This window comes from Oncorhynchus gorbuscha, linkage group LG07 (assembly GCF_021184085.1).
Source record: "Oncorhynchus gorbuscha isolate QuinsamMale2020 ecotype Even-year linkage group LG07, OgorEven_v1.0, whole genome shotgun sequence".
Taxonomy (NCBI): Eukaryota; Metazoa; Chordata; class Actinopteri; order Salmoniformes; family Salmonidae; genus Oncorhynchus; species Oncorhynchus gorbuscha.
The window spans coordinates 48,338,305-48,364,939 of record NC_060179.1 but is presented as its reverse complement, the minus strand read 5'-3'; the positions used below and the strand labels follow the sequence as shown (position 1 = coordinate 48,364,939).

At 43.0% G+C, this 26,635-nt stretch overlaps 1 protein-coding gene across 6 annotated transcripts in view; it reads right to left on the bottom strand.

Moving 5' to 3' along the window:
• tdrd1 (tudor domain containing 1) overlaps positions 1 to 26,635 on the bottom strand; it is a 47,184-nt gene that overhangs the window by 10,916 nt on the left and 9,633 nt on the right. For 5 of the 6 annotated variants that reach the window (XM_046355139.1, XM_046355141.1, XM_046355142.1 and 2 more), the window contains 13 exons: positions 23,967 to 24,053; positions 23,453 to 23,632; positions 23,199 to 23,342; positions 20,602 to 20,794; positions 20,153 to 20,236; positions 18,562 to 18,738; positions 15,290 to 15,397; positions 14,352 to 14,522; positions 13,780 to 14,043; positions 6,668 to 6,802; positions 3,167 to 3,274; positions 2,816 to 2,986; positions 699 to 1,112 (listed from right to left, as the gene is read on the bottom strand). In XM_046355139.1, the coding sequence (XP_046211095.1) occupies positions 699 to 1,112; positions 2,816 to 2,986; positions 3,167 to 3,274; positions 6,668 to 6,802; positions 13,780 to 14,043; positions 14,352 to 14,522; positions 15,290 to 15,397; positions 18,562 to 18,738; positions 20,153 to 20,236; positions 20,602 to 20,794; positions 23,199 to 23,342; positions 23,453 to 23,632; positions 23,967 to 24,053 (2,236 nt within the window). The remainder of the gene's footprint in view (positions 1 to 698; positions 1,113 to 2,815; positions 2,987 to 3,166; positions 3,275 to 6,667; positions 6,803 to 13,779; positions 14,044 to 14,351; positions 14,523 to 15,289; positions 15,398 to 18,561; positions 18,739 to 20,152; positions 20,237 to 20,601; positions 20,795 to 23,198; positions 23,343 to 23,452; positions 23,633 to 23,966; positions 24,054 to 26,635) is intronic. The other variant, XM_046355143.1, reaches the window with a different exon arrangement.

Genomic DNA, 26,635 nt, shown 5'->3' with positions numbered 1-26,635 from the left:
GGTATTTATTGTGTGTGGATTGATGAGGGAAAAAATATTTTAATCAATTTTAGAATACAGCTGCAACTTAAAATGTGGGAAAGGTCTAGGGGTCTGAATACTTTGTGAAGGTGCTGTACATACTTATTTTGCAATAACCTTACCAATGTTTCAGGAAAAATGATAAATTACTCCTTATCAAACCACATTTACAGAATCATGATTTACTTGTATTGATATTTCTAAGTTGGGCTTGAATTTATTAGCAACAAATATTGTATGACGGCACGAGTAAAGACAAACAGGAGATATTTGATAAACATAAATTGTTCTTGTAAAAGTGTGTGGCACTGGCAATGTGACTGAATTAATTGGTTCAGCACTGTCATGTAAGCTCATGCTGAAATAAAATGGAGAATTGTTTGATCTGAAGGCAAGACATGGACAGACAGATGAACTGTGAAATTGCAGCCAATCTTGTGCTGTTGTCCAAAAAAAGTGATTTCATTACACAAGCTAGGTTTCCACCTACATTTTCAATCAAATGATACAGATTTAGTTGTCAACATTTAAGAAAGTACACCGACAATTTGCTATTTCCATCAGGCTCATCGTGAGTTTTTTTTATCCGACAGGTACTTGACTTGTTTAAAAATGGTTGGATGGAAACATGGTTACAGTCTCTTCTTGATACCGAAAATACAGTAAATCTAACTCACCAGATGCAGTTCCATCGGATCCAAATGGGATGGACACTTTTGCCGGCTGCCGAGCACTAGCCTTGCTCTGATTGTTTTTCTTGACCTGCTTCTCAGTGGGCGGCTCATTTTCATTGGCTGCGGATTTGGGTGGTCCCACACTAGTGGTGGTGTCTCTCTGAATGGCAGGCTTCTGCTGGGGGATTTTAGGGACAGTGGGAACGGATTTAGCATGGGCCTGGCTCTGTTCAGGGGCTTTGGCCAGCTGTTCTGAGAGCAGTGTGGTGGCCACGTTTTGACCACTGCTGTCCAGTTGAAGTCCGTAGCCTCGCTCTGTGATGAAGAGGACACGTGCATGGAGCTGCTGGCCCACACACAGGGCCTGGAAGCGGACTATAGACTCAGCACTCCACTGGGGGCTCAGAGGCTCAACACCTACAGGGATTGGGGGAAGACTATTTTATAGTCATGACTTGCTATGTTTTTCCACATTGACATTTGCAACAGTTTCTCACCATATTTGTATGAGCAGGTTTGAAAACAATTACAATTTTATGAATGAGGATATCATGAACAAAATCCAAAAAATCCTGCAAATACACAAACATGTACATACAATCTTCTCTTTGTGCAAGACCGGGTTAAAAATGTTCTGTATTAACTTTTTTTTACTGCTCTAGTTATTATTGCTTGGATAACTTTAATAATTTACATGGTCCGCACTGCACAGAACAGTAATAATGATCACTTTAGTATCACCGTGAATCATTGTAATGGTTGTTAGTGTAATAATAATAATAATATGCCATTTAGCAGACGCTTTTATCCAAAGCGACTTACAGTCATGTGTGCATACATTTTACGTATGGGTGGTCCCGGGGATCGAACCCACTACCCTGGCGTTACAAGCGCCATGCTCTACCAACTGAGCTACACAGGACCACTGTCAGTAAGGTATGGGCTGCCAACTGGAGATTTGAGATGAATTCAAATGTAATTCATTCACACACACACAGTAATGGTTAACGGTTAATGTATAACACCAGTTAATGTTATAACTTACCGGAAAACATAATAAAACATGATAATGTAATAACTTATAATGTAAAGTGAAAGGTTATGCTACCACAGGTTTTTGTTACGTTATCATGGGAGTAACAACTAGATGAATAACATGATCTTTAACTGAACATGTAGCTAATAACATAGCAAAAGCTATGTTTATGTATTACTCTGTTTGTGCCAAATCACATCTGCTCTATGTGGGGGTTGTAACCAATAGGGTCCATCTGCGTTGTCCATCTCTCAGAGCAGTCAAACGTGTGTCTCTTGTTACCTTGCTATGGGGCGGCACACGTAGCCTTGAGGTTAGAGGGGCAGGCCTTTGAATCCTGGGTCTCATGGGAAAAATCTGGTGGATGTGAATCGGCAACTGGGGGGTTGCTGGTATCCAATTCTAAATTTAATCTCCTGCCGTTGTGCTCTCGAGCAAGGTACAAGCACAAAATGGTTTCAAGAAGTCATCTTGATCTCAGGGGAGTGTAAAACAAGGTTCCTCAACATGCAGGTGAGGTTCAAACCTTTGACCACCCCCTCCTAGCGGACACCCATCCGGGCACAGACTGGATTCAAAACTAGCTCTCAAGCAAGGTTACTCATCATGATACACAGCCTGTTGTGGGTCTGGCGTGTCAGGGTTTGGGTACTGTGACATCACAAAGACAAGCTCCGGTTGTACATTGGCCAAGTAAAGAAGTGTTATAGTGGTATTTTAAAAATCTCTTTCCACTAGACCGGTTTCAGTGTGCGCTTATGAGTTTCTATTTATGAGCATTCAGTTACTTTTGGGTGTGTGTGTATGATTGTGCACATTTCAATGTGTGCTTGCAAGTGTGTTTATATAGAAGTATTCCGGGAAGATGTGCATGAGATTGTGTTTGTAACTAGCAGTATATGCATCAAATTGAAGGAAGTAATACATAAAAACATTCATCAAAAAAGTTCTTACATTATTCATCAAAAAAGTTGTTAATCACCTGATAACATTACAACCACCGGATAATGTAATAACTTATTACATAAAAAACCTGTAAAGTTTGACAATGTAGAAATGTTACTACTTTAACAGTCACACACACCTGCTAGCCAGCAGCGGATAGCCAGGAAGTGGTGTTTGAGGAGCTTGGGTGTGATCGCTCTGAGGTGGGCTGGTTCGACATCACTGGTGTTGCCATAGTCCACAAAATACACCCGGGCTTTACTGCCAGCCCACACACCCTGCACCATACCACGGTACCATGCTCCATCACCTGTGGAGGGAGAGCACACACACCAGTATTAACCATAATATACAGTTTGACTACATTCACTGCACCAGTGGGAGTAAGAGAGAGGGCCTTTGAGTCCTTGGTGATATTTTTACTACCCCATATAGTATGATAGATATTCAGTTCGAGTGGCGTTCGATAAATCTCGTAGTTTGTTCTTACCAGAGAACAGAGCGCAGCAGGGCTCACCCACACTAGGGGTGAAAGGGGTGATGTCTGCCTCACAGTGCCGCTTCAGCTCAGCCCCCAGCTCCGCTAGAACCTGCAGGTCTTACAACACAAACAGATATCGCTGATGAAGCAATGTCAATTACAGTGAAAACGGGGAATGTAACACATAAAAAAGGTGAATATAATGTGTAAATGTGTACCATATTTAACCGTGTCTAACATTCAACTATTTCAAATACTTTACTGAGTGTTCATATAGGGAAATCAGTCAATTTAAATAAATTCAGTAGGCCCTAATACATGGATTTCATGACCGGAAATACAGATTTGCATTGTTGGTCACAACTTTTTTTTTTAAAGAAGAAAAAAAGAGGTTGGGGCGTAGATCAGAAAACCAGTCAGTATCTGGTGTGACCACCATTTGCCTCATGCAGTGCTGTTGATTGTGGCCTGTGGTCCCACTCCTCTTCAATGGCTGTGCAAAGTTTCTGGATATTGCCAAGAAATCGAACAAGCGGTCGTACACTTCTATAAAGAGCATCCCAACATGCTCAATTGGTGACGTGTGGTGAGTATTGCAGGCCATGGAAGAACTGGGAAATTGTGTACAGATCCTTGCGACATGTGATCGTGCATTATGCTGAAACATGAGGTGATGGCAGCAGATGAATGGCATGACAATGTGCCTCGTCACGGCATCTCTGTGCATTGAAATTGCATCCGTTGTCCGTAGCTTATGCCTGCCCATACCATAACACCACCGAAACCATGGGCACTACTCACATTGTTGAAATCAGCAAACCACTCGCCCACATAAAGCCATACACAGTGTCTGCCATCTGCCCGGTATAGTTGAAACCGTGATACATCCGTGAAGAGCACACTTCTCCACCGTACCAGTAGTCATCGAAGGAGAGTATTTCCCACTGAAGTCAGTTACGACGCCGAACTGAAGTCAAGACCCTGGTGAGGATGACGAGCAAGCAGATGAGCTTCCTTGAGACCGTTTGCACAGAAATTCTTCAAATTCTTTGTGCAAATCCAGAGTTTAATCCGCTGTCCTGGTGGCTGGTCTCAGACCATAGCGCAGATGAAGCCAGTCCATGTCCTACACATCCGGCGTGGTTACAGCGGTTGTGAGGCCGGTTGGTGGTACTGCCAAATTCTCTAAAATGACATTGGAGGCAGCTCACGGTAGAGAAATTAACATTTGATCTGGAAACAGCTCTGGTGGACATTCATGCAGTCAGCATGCCAATTGCACACGCCCTCAACTTGAGACATCTTTGGCATTGTGTTGTGACAAAACTTCACATTTTAGGGTGGCCTTTTGTTGTCCACAGCACAAGGTGCACCTGTGCAATGAATGACCATGCTGTTTAATCAGCTTATCGATATGCCACACCTGTCAGGTGAATGGATTATCTTGGCAAAGGAGAAATGCTCACTAACAGTGATGTAAACAGATTTGTGCACAACATTTGTGAGAAGTAAGCTTTTTGTACATATAGAACATGTCAGGAATCCTTTACTTCAGGTCATGAAAAGCTTGTGACCAACACTTCACATGTTGCTTTTATACTTATGTTCAGTGTACACTGCAATGGTATGTAGTGGTATAGAAGCAAAGTTTTAACTCAACATATCACTTAAGAAACAATATGTCATTGGAAATGCATTCTGAGGTGAGGCTCCCACAGCGTCTTTTATTTTGTAGCCATTTTACTCCATTACGTGATATCCAATTGGCAGTTACAGTCTTGTCTCATCGCTGCAACTCCCGTACGGCGTCCTTCGAAACACAACCCAACCAAGCTGCACTGCTTCTTGACATAATGCCCACTTAGTCCAGAAGCCAGCCACACCAATGTGTGGGGGGAAACATTGCATCTGGCCTGGCAACCGTGTCAGCGTGCACTGCGCCTGGCCTGCCACAGGAGTTGCTAGTGCGCGATGGGACAAGGACATCCATGCCGGCCAAACACTGGGCCAACCGTGCGCAAGATGCAGTAAATGGTATAGAATACAGAATATAAAAACGAGATGAGTAATGTAGGATGTAAAGATTATTAAAGTGGCGTTATTTAAAGTTACTAGTGATATTAAAGTGGCCAGAGATTTGAGTCTATGTTGGCAGCAGCCACTGTTAGTGATGGCTGTTTAACAGTCTGACGGCCTTGAGATTAAAAAATATCTTCAATCTCTCGGTCCCAGCTTTGACCTGTACTGTACCTGTACTGACCTAACCTTCTGGATGATTTGGGGGTAAACAGGCAGTGGCTCAGGTACTAGTTGTCCTTGATATTTTTGTTCTTCCTGTGACATCGGGTGCTGTAGGTGTCCTGGAGGGCTGGTAGTTTGCCCCCGATGATCAGTTGCTCAGACCGTACTAATCTCTGGAGAGCCTTGCGGTTGTGGGCAGAGCAGTTGCCGTACCAGGCGGTGATACAACCCGACATGATACTCTCAATTGTGCAGCTGTAAAGGTTTGTGAGTGTTTATGGTGACAAGCCAAATTTCATCAGCATCCTGAGGTTGAAGAGGCTCTGTTGCGCCTTCTTCACCATGCTGTCTGTGTGGGTGGACCATTTCAGTTTGTCCGTGATGTGTATGCTGAGGAACTTTACACCTTCTCCACTACTGTCCCGTCGATGTGGATGGGGGGGATGCTCGCTCTGCTGTTTCCTGAAGCCTACGATCATCTCCTTTCTTTTGTTGATGTTGAGTGAGAGGTTGTTTGCCTGATTGAATATGTCCGTAAACACACCACCCAGCTGATCTGCACATGCTCCAAGAACGTGGCTAGGGATGCCGCCTTGGCCGGAAGCCTTGCGAGGTTTAACACGCTTTAAACGTTTTACTCACGTTGGCCCAGGAGAAGGAGAGCCCACAGGCTTTGGTAGCAGGCCGTGTCAGTGTTACTGTATTGTCCTCAAAGCTAGCAAAGAAGTTGGTTAATTTGTCTGGGGGCAAGACGTTGATGTCCGTGACGGGGCTGGTTTTCATTTTGTAATCCGTGATTGGCTGTAGACCCTGCCACATACGTCTCGAGTTTAAGCTGTTGAATTGTGACTACTTTGTCTCTATACTGACGCTTTGCTCTTTTGATTGCCTTGGAGGAAATAGCTCCACTGTTTGTATTCGGTCATGTTTCCAGTCGCCTTGCCATGATTAAAAGAGGTGATTCGCGCAATGCTGCCATCAATCCACAGTCTCTGGTTAGGGAAGGTTTAATAGACACAGTGGCTAAAACATCACCGATGCACTTGCTAATAAACTCGTTCACAGAGAAAGCGTAATTTAGGAAGCCTTGTTCTCAGATTAGCTTAGTTAAAATCCCCAGCTACAATAAATGCAGCCTCAGCATGTATGGTTTCTGGCTTACATAGCTAGCACTGCCTTAGACCAGTGTGCCACTCGGGAGACCTACGCTCCCTAATTCTAATCTAGTAAAATCTCACTCCTACTGTGAGATGTTTAGAATTCCTGTACCTTCTTGGTTATATTTGTAGCAGTAGAACTCTCCAGGATTCTCCATCACACTGACCACCAGTGCCACCATCTGGCCCTCAGTAGGAAGCTCAGCACATGTCCACTGTAGCTTCTCTGCCACAGCAGGCTTGGCCACTGCGAGACAAAGACATGGAATAGCAAGGTTGAGATACTCCCATACAACTAAAAGGCCTCTAATTTTGAGAAAAACAGTATACAAATGCAAGATATCACCGTCATCATTGTGGACACGTTTCAAAACTAGCAAAGTTCACCTAGCTTTGATCAATGGCCTTTTCAACAACATAGCCTTCATGCCAAACTATTGACACACTATGCAATCTATAGCCTGTCTAGCCAACCGGTTTGTTGTAGAAAAGCGTATCACATTCTTGTTTCATACATAATGTGCAGGGACATGCAGCAGGTATCAGTATTTGCTTTCTCAAATGGGAGCCATACATTCATCAGAATTTCACTCAGCTTGACCTGGCTGATAGCAACAGTGTCTAACTGGAAGGGTCCCCTTCTTAAAACAGGCAACTTTAAAGAATCTCTACGAGTACCACTTCAGCGAGGCAGTAAAGCCCACGGCTCCCACAACAACGCTTGTGCAGTTCCCACACATGTGGAAACAAACAATAGCCCAATAATGATGTTTGCAAAAGACTGCAGTTAAGAACGTTGGGCCAGTAAATGAAAGGTCGCTAGGTCCAATCCCCGAGCCAACTATGTGAAGAAAAAAAAATCTGCCAATGTGTTCTTGAGCAAGGCATTTAACCCTAATTACTCGTGTAAAGCGTCTGCTAAATTAATAACCAAATGTAAATGTAGGAATGGTAGGCTATAGACTTTCAACAACGAGAAATGTATACACGTTTCAACGTACAATCAGGGTTCTCCTTAGGTGATGCTGATGTAGGCCTAAAATCAAGTTGGAGCATTAAGCATTTTTGAAACACCCGTTACTGCCATTTCCTGAAACCTAGGTCTTGGGATGGCCAGTATATGGTATTTTACTATATACCGGTGTTGATCTACGCACCAGTGTGGATTTTTATTGTACCTTCTATAACGATAAGTGTGCTTGCTGAAAGTGTATTATCAAGCTGAAACCATAGAAAGTGTTCATATTATTGGGGGTTCAGCAGCGAAGCCCAATTGTATCAGTTGGCAAATACTTTTTCCAGTTCCGCCAATTTGATTAATAAAATGCTAATTCCCTTAAGACCTAGAAGGATGCAAATGTGCATGATTGTATAAAAGGCCATGGGTCACACGCTCTCATGTAATGCCATTTACTAGTATTGGATAAAACACACTCTGGAGTGTCTAAAACTGTTTGAATGATGTCGGCGAGTATAACAGAAGTCAAATGGCAGGCAAAAACCTGAGAAGAAATCCAAACAGGAAGTGGGAAATCTGAGGTTGGTCGATTTTCAATCCAGCCCCTATTGAATACACAGTGGGATATTGGTTATGGTGCACTTCCTAAGGCTTCCACTAGATGTCAACCGTCTTAAGAAACTTGAATGAGGCTTCTACTGTAATGTGTGGCCGGATGAGAGCTCTTTGAGTCAGTGGTCGGGCAGAGAGCCAGGTCCTGGTAATGCGCATTTCACATGATAGCGACCTGCGTTCCATGGCTTTTCTACACACAAAGGAATTCTCTGGTTGGAACGTTATTTAAGATTTATGTTCGAAACACACTGAAGATTGAAATGTTTCTACGAACTGTAATATTTAAGTTTTCGTCCGAAGTTCGGCAGGACCTGCACGAGCTTTTGGACTTGTGTAATAAACGCCTTAACAAAAGTAGCTACTTGGATATTATCGAACTAAACCAAACATTTAATGTGGAACTGGGATTCCAGGGAGTGCATTCTGATGAAGATCAAAAAAGGTAAAGGATCATTTATAATGTTGACTCCAACATGGTGGATAAAAAAATATATATTTTCTGAACGCCGTCTCAGATTATTGCCTGGTTTGCTTTTTCCTTAAAGTTTTTAAAAAATCTGACACAGCGGTTGCATTAAGGAGAGGAATATCTATATTTCCATGTCTAACAATTGGATCTATCGACATTTATGAGTATTTCTGTAAAATTATGTGGCTCTCTGCAATATCACTGGATGTTTTTGGAACTAGTGAACGTAATGCGAAAATGTATTCTGAGATTATTAAAAATATAAATATGAACTTTATCAAACAAAACATAGTGGGGCAAAAAAGTATTTAGTCAGCCACCAATTGTGCAAGTTCTCCCACTTAAAAAGATGAGGCCTGCCATTTTCATCATAGGAACACTTCAACTATGACAGACAAAATGAGGGAAAAAAATTCCAGAAAATCACATTGTAGGGTTTTTAATGAATTTATTTGCAAATTATGGTGGAAAATAAATATTTGGTCACCTATAAACAAGCAAGATTTCTGTAACTGTAACTTCTTTAAGAGGCTCCTCTGTCCTCCACTCGTTACCTGTATTAATGGCATCTGTTTGAACTTGTTATCAGTATAAAAGACACCTGTCCACAACCTCAAACAGTCACACTCCAAACTCCACTATGGCCAAGACTAAAGACCTGTCAAAGGACACCAGAAACCAAATTGTAGACCTGCACCAGGCTGGGAAGACTGAATCTGCAATAGGTAAGCAGCTTGGTTTGAAGAAATCAACTGTGGGAGCAATTATTAGGAAATGGAAGACATACAGATCACTGATAATCTCCCTCGATCTGGGGCTCCACGCAAGATCTCACCCTGTGGGGTCAAAATGATCACAAGAACGGTGAGCAAAAATCCCAGAACCACACGGGGGGACCTAGTGAATGACCTGCAGAGAGCTGGGACCAAAGTAACAAAGCCTACCATCAGTAACACACTACGCCGCCAGGGACTCAAATCCTGCAGTGCCAGACGTGTCCCCCTGCTTAAGCCAGTACATGTCCAGGCCCGTCTGAAGTTTGCTAAAGAGCATTTGGATGATCCAGAAGAAGATTGGGAGAATGTCATATGGTCAGATAAACCAAAATATAACTTTTTGGTAAAAACTCAACTCGTCGTGTTTGGAGGACAAAGAATGCTGAGTTGCATCCAAAGAACACCATACCTACTGTGAAGCATGGGGGTGGAAACATCATGCTTTGGGGCTGTTTTTCTGCAAAGGGACCAGGACAACTGATCCGCATGTTACCTGTGCAACTAGAGGCGAAAGAAACTCTAGATCACCTTTACTCCACAGAGATACAAAACTATCCTTAGCCCTCCATTTGGCAAATCTAACAATAACTCTATCCTCCTGATTCCTGTCACCTTCCAACACGACAAAGACCCAAAGCACAGAGCCAAGACAATGCAGGAGTGGCTTCGGGACAAGTCTCAATGTCCTTGAGTGGCCCAGCCATAGCCCTGACTTGAATCCGATTGAACATCTCTGGAGAGACCTGAAAAAAGCTGTGCAGCGACACTCACCATCCAACCTGACAGAGCTTGAGAGGATCTGCAGAGAAGAATGGGAGAAACAGGGTTAATCGTCTGAATACTTATGTAAATGTGGGGAAGAACGGAGCCTGATGGGTGGCTGCCTTTTTTTTAGAGTCGTGGATGAACGAAGACTCAGATAATATAGAGCTTGCTGGCTTTTCCGTGCATTGGCAGGACATAGCAGCTATGTCTGTAAAGACAAGGGGTGTGGCTTGTGTCAATAACAGCTGGAGCATGATGTCTAATATTAAAAATGTATTTAATATGAGGTAGAGTAACTCATGATAAACTGTAGACCACACTATCTACCAAGAAAGTTCTCATCTATGCTGACAATAAGACCGCACTCAATGAGCTGTATAAGGCCATACGCAAACAAGAATATGCTAATCCAGAAGCTGCGCTCCTAGTGGCCGGGGACTTTAATGCAGGGAAACTTAAATCCGTTTTACCTCATTTCTACAAACATGTCACATCTGCAACCAGAGAGAGAAAATATTAATAAATAAAAACTCTAGATCACCTGTACTCCACACACACACATACAAAGCTATCCCTCGCCCCCTCTATTTGGCTAATCTGACCATAAATCTATGCTCCCGATTCCTGGTTAAAAGCAAAAACTAACGCAGGAGTTAAGAGGGAATCGCTCAATACGGAAGTAATCAGATGACGCGGATGCTACAGGACTGTTTTGCTAGCAGACTGGAATATGTCCCGGGATTCATCCAATGGCATTGAGGAGTATACCACCTCAGTCACCGGCTTCATCAATAAGTGCATCCTTGACTTCCTGACGGGCCACCCCCAGGTGGTAAGGGTAGGCAACAACACATCTGCTATGCTGATACTCAACACTGGGGCCCCTCAGGGGTGCGTGCCTAGTCTCCTCCTGTACTCACTGTTTATCCATGACTGCGTGGCCATACACGACTCAAACACAATCATTAAGTTTGCTGACGACAACAGGGTTAGGTCTGATCACAGACAATGAGACGGCCTTTAGGGAGGAGGTCAGAGACCTGGCAGTGTGGTGCAAGGACAACGATCTTCCCCTCCAATGTGAGCAAGACAAAGGAGCTGATCATGAACGATAGGAAAAGGAGAGCCGAAAAGGCTCCCATTAACATCGACAGGGCTGAAGTGGAGCGGGTCGAGAGTTAAGTTCCTTGGGATCAATGTCACCAACAAACTATCATGGTCAAAACACACCAAGACAGTTGTGAAGAGGGCACAACAATATATTTTCCCCTTCATGGGGTCCCCAGATTCTCAACCAGTTCTACAGCTGCATACTCAAGAGCATCTTGACTGGTTGCATCACCGTCTGGTATGGCAACTGCTCGGTATCTGACCGTAAGGCTCTACAGAGGGTAGTACCGTATGACCCAGTAAATCACTGCGGACAAGCTTCCTGCCTTCCAGGACCTATATACTAGGCAGTGTCAGAGGAAGGCCCCCCAAAAATTGTCAAAGACTCCAGTCACCCAAGTCATAGACTGTTCTCTCTTACCGCACGGCAAGCGGTACCGGAGCATCAAGTCTAGGACCAAAATGCTCCTTAACAGCTTCTACCCCCAAGCCATAAGACTGCTGAACAATTAATCAAATGGCCACCAGGACTATTTACATTGACCACCCCACCCCCCTTGTTTTTACACTGCTGCTACTTGCTGTTTATTATCTATGCATAGTCACTTTACTCCTACCTACATGTACAAATTACCTCAACTAACCTGTACCCCCAGACATTGACTAACGGTAACCCCTGTATATAGCCCCGTTATTGTTATTTTATTGTGTGTTACTTTTTATTTTATAAATATTTTCTTAACTGCATTCTTGGTTATGGGCTTGTAAAGTAAGGATTTCACCCGTTGTATTCGGCCCTAGTGACAAATACAATTTTATTTTGAATGTGAAATTTGTTATTTTTTTATACATTTGCAAACATCTCTTAAAATCAGTTTTTGCTTTGTCATTATGGGGTATTGTGTGTCGATTTAAAACAAACAATTTAATACAATTTAGAATAAGGCTGGAACTAAACAAAATGTGGAAAATGTCAAGGGGCCTGAATACTTTCCAAATGCACTGTATGAGGCCTGTGTTTACCATAGTCCTTATTTTCAGCATTGATCCAAAACCCCTAAAAAAAAACATTTCCCCATAGGCTTTGACCAACGAGCCATGGCGGAGTTAGGCTCCGTTTCACAATTTTGACTTTGTTATGCATTTAAATAGTTGAATGAGTGATAACACATTTAGGTGACGACTAAACCAGACATGGTTTTTCCATTGGGATTTGGTTGTGCTTTTAGATGGTTGAAAGCATAGTGATGACACATTGGAAATTCAATCTTATTGATCAACCAAATATTACCCAATTGTCCATGTTGAAATTGCATGGTGTGCCCAATGGGCCACTACTACCACTTTTAGGGGCCAATACAAAACATTTCCTAAATTCTAGACCTCAGTTGAATCTGGTAACGAATGTTGTGGCTGTTGAACAAGTTGAGGAGACTAAATTACTTGGTGTTACCTTAGATTGTAAACTCATGGTCAAAACATATCGATTCAATGGTTCTAAAGATGTGGAGAGGTCGGTCCGTAATAAAAGAGATTGCATTGTTTTTTTGACACCACACTCCAAAAAGCAAGTCGTACAGGCTTTAGTTTTGTCTCATTTTGATTATTGTCTAGTCATGTGGTCGAGTGCTGCAAGTAAAGCCCTAGTTAAGCTGCAGCTGGCCCAGAACAGAGCGGCATGTCTTGCTCTTCATTGTAATCAGAGGGCTAATATAAATACTATGCATGCCAGTCTCTCTTGGCTAAGAGTTGAAGAAAGACTGACTGCATCACTTCTTTCTATAAGAAACATGAATAGTTGAAAATCCCAAATTGTTTGCAGTCAATTTACACACAGCTCTGACACACACACTTATCCCACCAGACATGCCACCAGGGGTCTTTTCATAGTCCACAAATCCTGAACAAATTCAAGAAAGCATACAGTATTATACAGAGCCCTTATTGCATGGAACTTCATTCCATTTCATTTTGCTCAAATAAACAGCAAACCTGGTTTCAAAAAACAGATAATGCAACACCTCTCCCCAATTTGACCTAGTTAGATTGTGTGTATGTTTTAATAAGGAGGCTACGTGTCCCTATTTTAAATTGATGTAGTTCTGTCCTTGAGCTGTTCTAGTCTATTAATATTCTGTATTATGTCATGTTTCATGTGGAACTCAGGAAGACAAGATAAATCTTTCGCGACAGCTAAATAAATATCAAATTCACCATTAGGCGTTTGTACCCTGGCGCAAATGTCGCTTTCTCCTCACTAAATAAATGAGATCGAAGTTGATAATTGTACATGTGACTTCATGATTGAATTGCAATTAACTGAATGAAGAGGGTGAAATATATTGTTGCTAAATAAAGAAGGATCAAGCATGAGGTTGCCCATGCATTTACACCACTGAGTTAATTAGCTGCTAGATCACAAACTCTTACCATGATCTTGTTACTAGTTAGCACCATATTGATGACGTTAATACTAAATGAGTACAGCAGAAGCACTGCCGTACAGGTTGGCAGGTCTGACTTCTAGTTACCATGAGATGATTCTGTCCAGGCTCCTTCCGCCTGCCCCTTCGTGGTGGGCTCTTCGTCCTGATGGTTGGAAGGCAAGGCATAACCTGTGGCGACCAGCATCTCAGCCACATTGCCCTGGGGGTCGCTGGCCTCGTCGATCATGGCCACCAGCGCCATACCCTCCCGCTCGCCCAGGATCTCTACCCGCAGGAATCGGTTGCACACCATCCGCCTGAGGATAAGCACAGTCTCCTCTGACCAGACCTCTCCTGTGGGACGCACTCCTATAGGGGGAGGGGTGGGATTGTGTGTGTAACAGGCAATAATTTTATTATAATGTGATGAGTTTGTAAGTGATCACGTTAACACCACCACTATCCCTAACACACTATTTAATGCACTAGAGATTCCTTTGAGTTTGAGACGAAAAGGAAGGAATCAAAAAGGCATGAAATGGCAATACATTTCTTTATTGCTATAAGGTTGTTATTGACACCTTGGACAAATGGAATGACACATGAATAGATGTCGCCAGAAAATCAGAAATTCCAGATGAATCAATACATTGAATTGAACATGTAATAGGTCATACCTGCCAGGGCACAAGGGATGGCCTGCATTGGCAGGGCTAGGAGTTCAGAGCTGATGGAACACAGGCGACTCAGCTCCACCTCCTCTGAGTTGCCAAAGTCAATGTAGCCTACACACACCTTCTCTTCAGATGAGTAGGCCAGCACTTTGGCCCTGTACCACTGGTTGTCCTCTGGGAAGGTACACACGGAGAGAGATTGTCATAGAAAATTGCAAGATTGCATTATAATGCTTGTTTTATTCGACAGAACAGAATATTCTGTTAACTATTGTGTGTGAGTTCTACTGAGGATTGGCCTCTTTGAGATAACACTGACAGAGGAGATTTACGATGTCTTTGGGTGATAAAATCAAAAGAGCATTCCAGAGAACATGAGCTAATGGTTCTGTTCTATGCCGTACCAGGGAGAGAGGGCTCCAGTTTGGAGTAGGAGGGCCAGACACTGGTCTTTACAATGAGAACTGTTGACACAACAGTAAATGTCTGCTATGTTTTATAGATATCTTTCATACAAATATTAACCTTTGAACTGTTCCTAAGATCTGCGGTTTGTCATGCAAGTTGAGAGGGGTGTATCTTGGCTGTAAAAGATATATTTGTACTTTTCTGTTGGTACTGTCAATGGTTCATTAGAGATAGCGCATCATTGAAAGTCAAAAAGGCTATTGCAAAGGTCTTATTATTAAAGATGTAGTTTAAGTAGAACTCTGACTGGTGTGTGAAGTTTGGAACTCTCCCCATTTGTTATGCAGAAATATGCCACCACAAGATCACTACCAACCGCGATGAGATCATTGGCTGGCAATGCTCCACAAATGTCCTCAACCAGGTCAAGATTAAGATCAAAGGAGAGAGCTCATGTGTCCTTTATCTGACCGTGTATGTACCCTGAGTGAATGTGAGTACTCTAGCCTGACACAGAATTAGAGTGTCCTTACCATAGAATAGGGAGCAGCACACTGTGCCAGGGGCAGGTCTGAAGTTTTGGCTGGCTGGAGCCTGAGAGCAGTGGTCTCTCAGTTTCAGATGCAGCTCCTGGATCACACCTGTACAGACATACAACACTCAGCACCCATGATGCAAGAGACTGAATCACCTCCACAGGGTTACATTCAATTCACTAGGGCACATTAAAGCAAAACATTTAAAAAAACGTTTTTATCAGTACCTCCTAGGGTTGCAAACAGGGATGCATGATATATCCGTGAACATATCGGAATCGGACGATAATAGCTAAAAATCAGTATCGGCCCAATATCTAGTTTAACGGCGATTTTAAAAACCGCCGTCAAAGCTCCCGTGCATACCTATATGACGTAGGTACATGATGCCACGGAAAATTTTGCGCTACACGTGCAACACAGCATTCCCGAACCTAAACCACAATGTCTGCTGTGTGGATCGAGCAGTCAAAAGGTCGAGCAGTCATTTGTAAGAGTAAGACAATTTCAGCGAGACAACTCAAAGGTGAAATCCATTAAAGCCAAGATAATGGAATTCATTGCCCTTGACAATCAACCGTTATCTGTCGTGGGTAATATAGGCTTTCGCCCACTGGTCGAGCACCGTTACACGCTACCAAGTGCGCTATTTTTCAGATGTTGCCCTACCGGAGTCACACTGCAATAGTGTCACTGCTATTAGCTTCACGACATACATACTATGGAATCCCGTTTCTTTGCGTGTCAAAAAAGATACAGTAGCACTGTCAAAGCTGTACAAAACGTCTGCAAACAAGCAAACCCCGGCCACAAACGACCTGTTTACAATAAAGCATAATTTGTTTCGACCGCAACTTCTGGGGTAGCTAGCTTCAGCTTGGTACCTAACTAACACCAATACAACCAGCCTGAAAACAATGACCAGTAGAAACTGCAGTCATTTTCATTATTCTTAGCAATGATTTAGGAATCCTTGTGAGTAAGTATTAGCAAGGTTGCCACTTGTTCACCTATTGTAATTGAACTTCAATTCATGAAAATAAATAACTAGCCAGCAACTTAACCCTGTTGCCCAAAGCTAACGTTACAAGTAGCCAGCTAACTTCATCTGGCTCGTGAGGCTCCACCGGACGGCGATGTGAAGCAAGGCACAATAAGGATTAGGCACAATAGTGGAATTTACGGGTTGCCTTCAAAATAAAATTGCCATTGACAGTGATGCAAATTAATTCAAATAGTAGAATTATGCAAACTTTTATTTTGAAGGCTAACCACAAAGTTCAATACTGTGGCTAGCTTTACAGATGGGTCCGACCACCATTAATCAAATAAGAACGGTCTTATAAATTAGGGTTATTTGAGATGACACCTAGATGTCGTTTTGCTACGTTTTTGGGGAAAAACATTGTTTGCATCCATAAACTAGCTAACTTTGACCAGCACTGTAGGTGCGGGAGACAACTTTACCAGCATCATAGCATACGTATTGATGAATCGTTGTGACATGAAATACGAGTGATAGAATAATCTATGTGTAGTAACTACATAAAACATGTATGAATGTGTTAAATTATGTGACATGCAGTCATATTCAGGTCCTAATTGGTCAACAAGCTTATATTGTATATTTTTCGACAGGCAAAGACCCAAACGGTGTTTTATAGAAATCCTGGTTGAGAATGAAACGACTGAACAAACTAACAACGGAACAGCACCGCAAGTGAGTGAAATTAATAGGTTTTGATTATGTTTTACTGGTAATGGGGACATAAGTAAATCCCCCAAAATAACTCTTTGGTCTGTGCGGTGTGTCTAACCTTTAACTAGACAAGTCGGTTAAGAACAAGTTCTTATTTACAATGACGGCTACCCCGGTCAAACCCGGACAACACAGGGCCAATTGTGCACTGCCCTATGGGACTCCCAATCACGGCCGGATGTGATACAGCCTAGATTCGAACCAGGGACTGTAGTGACGCATTGGAGATGCAGTGCCTTAGACCGCTGCATCCATGTGTGTGTGTTAAATAGTTAACTGTACTAGAATGCTTAAAACAGCAGCAAAAATGTTAAATATCGGTAGTTTTTTTTGGTAAGGAAAATATCAGATATTGTTACCGGCAAAAAATATAATATTGGTGCATCAATAGTTGCAAAAGGGTTGGAAACATTACAGAAATGTTCTATGGGAAGTTAAGCCCTGTAATTTGGTGAATTTTACTTAAATTATTATTATTTTTTAAGTTCTAACAGCGAACCTTTTTTTGAGGGATACACATTGCAATTCTAGGTCTTGTGGCATTATTTGGTTAAAACTAGCCCCTATTCAATGGAATTGCAACACTCTGCATGCACAGTGCATTCTTCCATCACATGTACAGCTGATTCCCAAGATTTTGCACACTAATGAGACACTATTGAGCCCACACTACTACACTGTCTGAGCCAAGGACTACATGCTTTCTGGTAAGTTTTGATTAAAATACTGGGTGGGTAAATAAACGTCCTCTCACTGTCAACTGCGTTAATTTCAGCAAACTTAACGTGTAAATATTTGTATGAACATAAGAGTCAACAACAGACAAACTGAACAAGTTCACACAGACATGTGACTAGCAGAATAATGTGTCCCTGAACAAAGGGGGGTCAAAATCAAAAGTCAGTCAACGCAGCTGGTGGCCACACCAGACACTAAGCACTGCAGTGCATCTCATCCAACACGTAAATCTCTCTCTACTTGTTTTTGTAAGTGTTGACATGCTGAATGCACCGAGTCGTCTGTTTAAACTACTTGCACACAGCTCGGACACCCACGCATACCCCACAAGACATGCCACCAGAGTTCTCTTCACAGTCCAAGTCAAGAACAGACTACGGGAGGAGCAGGGTACTACAGAGGCATGGCTATATGGGAACATTATTCCACATCAGGTAACTGATGCAAGCGTAGAATCAGATTTATTTTAAGAACTAGATACATTTACACATTATGGAACAGCGGGGACTGAAGAGACAGGAACACACACAAATGATAATACATGCACTCTACACACGTACACATGGATTTTGTATTTTAGATATGTGGTAGTACAGTAGTGGTCTGAGGGAACACACAAGTAATATCTTAAATTGTAAAACTGCCTTATTGTTGCTGGACCCCAGGAAGAGTAGCTGTTGCCATGATAACAGCTAATGAGGATCCTTAATAAAACACAAAAAAATTAATTAAGCAAAAGCGTATTAATGGGTTGTCACTAGGTTGTACTCACTGGCGTTGTCCAGTTTCTGACAGATGATGTCATAAGGTGACTGCAGGTGCGTCACCATGGCAGCGAAGGTGTCTCCCAGTCCCTGGGTCAGAGGGTCAGGTGGCTGTGCCTCCATGTTCTTGTTCTTACCCCCCGACTGGCAGCGGAAGTTTTCCAAGGACGCACTCACCAGGGAGTCTGGCGCAGAGGGGAGCAAAGGGGGAATAGCAAAAAAAATATTAATACAAACTGGAGAAAACCTTTACCTTGTAAACTCAAAAAGAAACGTCCTCTCACTGTCGACTGCGTTTCTTTTCAGCAAATTTAACATGTGCAAATATTTGTATGAACATAAGATTAAACAGACAAACTGAACAAGTTCCACAAACATGTGACTAACAGACATGGAATAATGTGTCCCTGAACAAAGGGGGATTGAGAGCCGGGCTCCTCGCTGGCCATGGCAGAACACAGACATTCCTGTCTTGCAGGGAATCATGCACAGGACGAGCAGTATGGCTGGTGGCATTGTCATGCTGGAGGGTCATGTCAGGATGAGCCTGCAGGAAGGGTACCACATGAGGGAGGAGGATGTCTTCCCTGTAATGCTCAGCGTTGAGATTTCCTGCAATGACAACAAGGTCAACACGATGATGCTGTGACACACTGCCCCAGGCCATGACGGACGGACCCTCCACATCGATCCCGCTCCAGAGTACAGGCCTCGGTGTAACGCACATTCCTTCGACAATAAACACGAATCTGATCATCATCCCTGGTGAGACAAAACCGCAACTCGTCGGTGAAGAGCACTTTTTGCCAGTCCTGTCTGGTCCAGCGACGATGGGTTTGTGCCCATAGGCAACGTTGTTGCCGGTGATGTCCATTGAGGACCTGCCTTACAATAGGCCTACAAGCCCTCAGTCCAGCCCCTTTCAGCCTATTGCGGACAGTCTGTGCACTGATGGAGGGATTGTGCTTTCCTGGTGTAACTCGGGCAGTTGTTGCCATTCTGTACCTGTCCCGCAGGTGTGATGTTCGGATGTACCCATCCTGTGCAGGTGTTGTTACACTTGGTCTGCCATTGCGAAGACGATCAGCTGTCTATCCCGTCTCCCTGTAGCGCCGTCTTAGGCGTCTCACAGTACGGCCACATCTGCAGTCCTCATGCCTCCTTGCAGCATGCCTAAGGCACGTTCATGCAGATGAGCAGGGACCCTGGGCATCTTTCTTTTGGTATTTTTCAGAGTCAGTAGAAAGGCCTCTAGTGTCCTAAGTTTTCATAACTGTGACCTTTAATTGCCTACCGTCTGTAAGCTGTTAGTATCTTAATGACCGTTCCACAGGAGCATGTTCATTAATTGTTTATGGTTCATTGAACAAGCATGGGAAACAGTGTTAAAACCCTTTACAATGAAGATCTGTGAAGTTATTGGGTTTTCACAAATTAACTTTGAAAGACAGAGTCCTGAAAAGGGGACGCTTCTTTTTTTGCTGAGTTTAGTATAAGACAACACATTTCAGCAGGAATTTGAATCAGAATCCAATTATTATTATGGAACTTGGAAAAACTGTTGCAAAATGGTGACAAAATAAAATTGACACTGCTCACCAACGTCCTGTTCTGCGCGTTTCTTATTGACGTCCTCCCTCACAGCATAACCTTGGTCCACGAGGAAAGTGCTCAGCTGTTTTCCTGTCAGAGAAAGATAAGGTGTTTACATGGCAGACATGAAGACAGACAACGTGAAAAGCACTTCAATAGTCATACAAAGGACAATAGACATGAGGGGAGTATGGTTACTATATTATAGTGTTAAAGTCAGTTAAGCATTCAGCGATACAAACATGAGAAAAAAAATGAATGATGCAAAGACATCCATATAGTTCAAAGCGACACTGTAGGACAAATTACGCTGTATACGGACGGAGAGCTGTACTCCAATAGGAGCGCCCAAACAGATGCTCAAGGTTCCTAAAACTAATCATGCTTAGGTTTATTATGGAGATTTAAACGTGGTGATTCAGTCTTTCACCTATTATTCACTGTAGCCAACTGACCATAGCCTTCCTGTGATACAGTACCGATAGGAGTCAGCAGGATGTCCACTGCGTAGGTGCGGTCATTCTCCTGTGTGTCCACCACAGTGAGTGTCAGGCTCTTTCCAGCCACCAGCTGTCTCACAGCCATGCAACACACTCCCATCCAGCTGTCAGTCACCGGTGTTATCCCGGCGACGCTGCACTCCAAAGCCTTCAAGAAAAAGCTTGTGGTAAATAAATGTGAACAAGTGCAATTCATCAAGAATAAATACGCATTTGAAATAAAATAGGGCAGGAAATATTTGGGCATTGAATATTACTCCTTGGAAACAGATGAATTTGGAGAAGGAAAATTAACTTCAGTGCACACAATTTCACCCCTTGACTTTTTCCACATTGTTACTTTACAGCCTTATTCTAAAATTGATTTTAAAAATTCCCTCAATCTACACACAATAACCTATATCAATGAAGCAAAAACATTTTTTGTAAATGTATTAAAAATAAAACAAATAACACATTTACATAAGTATTCAGACCCTTTACTCAGTACTTTGTCGAAGCACCATTGGCAGAGATTACAACCTCGAGTCTTCTTGGGTATGAAGCTACGAGCTTGGCACACCTGTATTTGGGGAGTTTCTCCCATTCTTCTCTGCAGATCCTCTCAAGCTCTGTCACGTTGGATGGGGAGAGTCGCTGCACAGCTATTTTAAGGTCTCTCCAGGGTTCAAGTCCAGGCTCTGGCTGGGCCACTCAAGGACATTCAGAGACATGTCCTGAAGCCACTCCTGCGTTGTCTTGGCTGTGTGCTTAGTGTCATTGTCCTGTTGGAAGGTGAACCTTCACCCCCCAGTCTGAAGTTCTGAGCGCTCTGGATCAGGAACCTTCACCCCAGTCTGATAACCTGCTCAGGACTTCAAAGATCTCTCTGTACTTTGCTCTGTTCATCTTTGCCTTGATCCTGACTAGTCTCCCATGCCCTCCACAGATAAACATCCCCACAGCATGATGCAGCCACCACCATGCATCACCGTAGGGATGGTGTCAGGTTTCCTACAGACCTGACACTTGGCATTCAGGCCTAAGTGTTCAACCTTGGTTTCATCATACCAGAGAATCTTGTTTCTCTTGGTCTGAGAGTCTTTAGGTGCCTTTTGCCAAACCCCAACCGGGCTGTCACATGCTTTTTACTGAGGAGTGGCTTCCGTCTGGCCACTACCATAAAGGCTTAATTGGTGGAGTGCTGCAGAGATGGGAGAACCTTCAGAAGTTTCTCCAATCTCCACAGAGGAACTCTAGAGCTCTGTCAGAGTGACCATCGGGTTCTTGGTCACCTCCCTGACCAAAGCCCTTCTTCCCCCGATTGCTCAGTTGGCCGGGCAGCCAGCTCAAAACTTCTTTCATTTAAGAACAGAGGCCACTGTGCTTGGGGACGTTCAATGCTGCAGTCATGTTTTGGCACCCTTCCCCAGATCTGTGCCTCAACACAATCCTGTTTCGGAGCTCTACGGACAATCCATTTGACCCCATTTCGTGTTTTTTTTGCTATGACATGCACTGTCAACTGTGGGACCTTAAAAAGACAGGTGTGTGCCTTTCCAAATCATATGAATTTACCAGAGGTAGACTCCAATCAAGTTGTAGAAACATCCCAAAGATGATCAATGAAAACAGGATGCACCTAAGCTCAATTTCAAGTCTCATAGCAAACAGTCTGAATACTTATGTAAATATACCTTATTTACACAAGTATTCAGACCGTTTGCTGTGAGACTCGAAATGGAGCTTAGGTGTATCTTTTTATTTTTTAAATACATTTTCAAAAATGTCTAAAACCCTGTTTTCACTTTGTCATTACGGAGTATTGTGTGCAGATCTGAGGATTTTTATTTATTTAATACATTTTAGAATAAGGCCGTTACAAAATGGAAAAAGTCAAGGGGTCTGACTACTTTTCGAAGGCACCGTATACAAAAGTATATGGACATCCCTTCAAATTAGTGGATTCAGCTAAGTGTATGAAATTGAGCACACAGCAATCCAATCGCCATAGACAAACATGGGCAGTAGAACGGCCTTACTGAAGAGCTCAGTGACACCGTCATAGGATGCCACATTTCCAACAAGTCAGTTTGTCAAATTAGAGCTACCCCCGTCAACTGTAAGTGCTGTTATTGTGAAGTTGAAATGTCTAGGAGCAACAACGGCTCAACCGTGAAGTGGTAGGCCACACAAGCTCCCAGGGCAGACTAGTGCTGAAGCACATAGCTAGTAAAAAACGTCTGTCCTCGGTTGCGACACTCACTACAGAGTTCCAAACTGCCTCTGGAAGCAACATCAGCACAAGAACTGTTCATCTAGAGCTTCATTAAATGGGTTTCCATGGCCAAGCAGCCACACACAAGCCAAAGATCACTGTGCGCAATGCCAAGTTTCAGCTGGAGTGGTGTAAAGCTCGCCGCCATTGGACTCCGGAGCAGTGGAAGTGCGTTCTCCTGAGTGATGAATCACACATATCCATCTGACAGTCCGACGGATTAATCTGGGTTTGGTGGAAGCCAGCAGAAATCTACTTCTCAAAGAACTGAGGTGAATTTTCACAATGAACTCACACATGGTGGAATGGGTTCAATGCTGGCAGCGAGGGGCTTGATCCGATCCAGTGTCACATCTTCTTCGTTTCCAAAGTCAATGTAGAGAACTTTAGCATTTCCATCATCTGCAGCTACAGACTGGACAACACCTCTGTACCAGTTCTAGAGAGGGAGATAAGCAAAGGATTAGATAGTATTGATTTTTAAAGCCTCTAAGTAGTATTTTCACAACTGCATTTTTTCAAATTTTCCTCAGTGTTCTCCTTCATCACCTGATCCAAGGAGTATTTGACGGCACAGACCTCTCCGGTGTCGGGCTTGTAGTTTGTCCCTAGCAGGCCACCGTTGGTCTTCTGCAGTTCCACAGTAACGGCTCTCAGAGCCTCAACCAGCTCTGGGCTTTGGACGTGAATGAAAAACCTACCAGGGCTATGCAGCTCCACCACAGACACCTTGAGCCACAGACAACCAGGAGGAGAGAAGACTTCATCCGAGTGCACAAACACAATGAGACTCAACATACTACATTGATAATGTTGGCCTACGTCCCTACAGGACAATCGTCATTGTGTGGGTGGAACATTAAGGTATGTTGGATTAGTTTGTACACCTGTGCATTGTTCTAACATCAGACATCGCCATAGCATATTTTCTAAACATGCATTAAAAATAAGTCATTAATTCTGCCTCTTAAATTCTTTCAACGGTGACCTTTTAGGTCAGACTTTTTCCCAGACCTAAACATGACCTCAGGAGGACATTAAAGGAGCTGGCCAGAGCACAAACCTGAATTTCCATTCCTTTGGTGATGTCATTCTTACGGAGGTCCCGAAGGTACACTCGCTGGGAGCAAGTCACATCACCGTTGTTCACCTGCAAACGCCAGGTAACTAACTGTGTTAAGAGATCTCAAAATAATGTTCTCCTCAGTTGTCTGGTCACATGTACTAATAAATTCCATACAGTTGCCTGTCAAATATATAGTCAGCCCTGCACAATTCAATATTTTTTCTATGTAGAAGAAAGAAAAACAACTTAGTTCACATGTATATTTGCTTGATTTACTAACACACAGGAACAAGGGAAAAAATGGTCTGGACAAAATTAATCATTTACTGTGTAATTTCACGTGCAGTAAAGTGCAAGGGTGCCAATATCTTTGACCTCAACTGTACAAGTACATGAACTACAAAGTGAAAGGTTCAACAAATTGTATGAGGGGTAGGAATGGGCGGATTTCTCCATGCCCTTCTCCGGCCGTTGTAATGGTAAGCTCAACGTTGAAAAATGTTGTGCTACTATATCAACCCTAACCTATTATTATATTACCTGACCCTATCATACCAGCCATACCCTATTATACCAACCTGACCCTACTATACCAACCCGACCCTATTATACCAACCCGACCCTATTATACCAGCCTGGCCCAACCACACCTACCCTAACAACCCGACCCGTATACCAAAATGACCCTACTATACCAACCCGACCCTATTATACCAACCCTTATATACCAACCCGACTATACCGAACCTACCCTATTATACCAACCCGACCACACCAACCAGACCCTATTATGCCAAACCGACCACACCAACCCGACCCTAACACACCAACCCGACCCTATTATACCAGCCTGGCCCTACCACACCTACCCTAACAACCCGACCCTTATACCAAAATGACCCTACTATACCAACCCGACCCTACAAACCCGACCCTATTATACCAACCCGACTATACCAACCCTACCATAAATCAACCTATTATACCAACCTGACCCTACCATACCAACCTGACCCAACCCTATTATACCAACATGACCCTACTACACCAACCCTACCCTACCAAACCAACCTGACCCTACCATACCAATTGGACACGATGGGTAGATTAACAAAATGTTCATCTTTCATTTGCTGTATTGGACTTGTTAATGTGTGAAAGTTACATATTTCTAAAAAATATTTTTTTATTTCGCGTGCTGCCTTTTCAGCGGAATGTTGTCGAGGGAACCCCTGCCTTAGAAAGGTTAAATGAAATTCTGGGAAAAAAATGGCAAACTCAGCTCAATCATTCATTGAATCAGATGGCTCATTCATAACAAATTGATACTGCCAACTACCTAATGATTTTTCCATTGGCAAGATTAGCAAACATGCCAGTAACAAACACTAAACATCCAAGCATAACTGATCAAATTATGAAAGATAATTGTTATTTTGAATTCTGTAAAGCGAGTGTGGAAGAGGTGAAAAAATGAATGTTGCATATCAACAATGACAAGCCACCGGGGTCTGACAACTTGGATGGAAAATTACTGAGGATAATAGCAGAAGATATAGCCACTCTTATTGGCCATATCTTCCATCTAAGCCTACTAGAAAGTGTGTGCCCTCTGGCCTGGAGGAAAGCAAAAGTAATTCTGCTACCCAAGAATAGTAAACACCCCCTTTACTGGCTCAAATAGTGGACCAATAACCCTCTTACCAAACCTTGGTAAACTTTTGGAAAAAAACTGGTGTTTGACCAGATACAATGCTATTTCAGACTTTCAGCACACTGATAGGGAAGGACATTCAACAAGCACACAAGCGTTGCAAAATAAATGTACACATACATGTTATTCAATCATTGCTCACGAGCAGTTATTCCCACACTGCTCGTGAGCGTTCGCAAGCTTCTACGTGGCCAGGCACTAAAAATTGAACTTGGTTCTATTTGTGACCCTCAACACGCTGCAAATCCCTCTCCCATCTCCTCATTGGTTTTTAGGAGCATATACCCACGTGCCAGTCCCCAAATTAATATAATTGGATCAGAGTTTGTTTTGAAATTTCAACCTGTGTGTCCTGATCGCGTCTGGTGTGGATGAACAAAATCAACTTGCGCGGTTTGGTCAGCATGTTACACAGGTGACCGATGATTGGCTGAGAGAAATCGATAAAAGATTGTGGGAGCTGTTTTGTAAAGACTTCAGTGCGGCTTTTGAAATTATCGATCAGCTGATGGAAAAACTTATGGCTTGACACCCCCTGCTATATTGTGGACAAAGAGTTACCTGTAACAGAAAAAGGAGGATGTTCTTTAATGGAAGCCTCTCCAACATAATCCAGATACTCAGGAATTCCCCAGGGCAGCTGGCTAGGACCCACATTTTTGTTAAATCTTTACTAATGACATGGCACTTGCCTTCAGTAAAGCCAGTGTGGCTATGTACGTTGATGACTCAACACTACCCACTTCAGCTACTACAGCAAGTGAAATTACTGCAACACTGAACTTCTTTGGGATAGGGGGCAGTATTTTGACTTCCGGATGAAAAGCGTGCCCAATGTAAACTGCCTGCAACGGAAGCTACGGTATGCATATAATTGGTAGATTTGCATAGAAAACACTAAAGTTTCTAAAACTGTTAAAACAACATCTGAGTATAACAGAACTGAAATGGC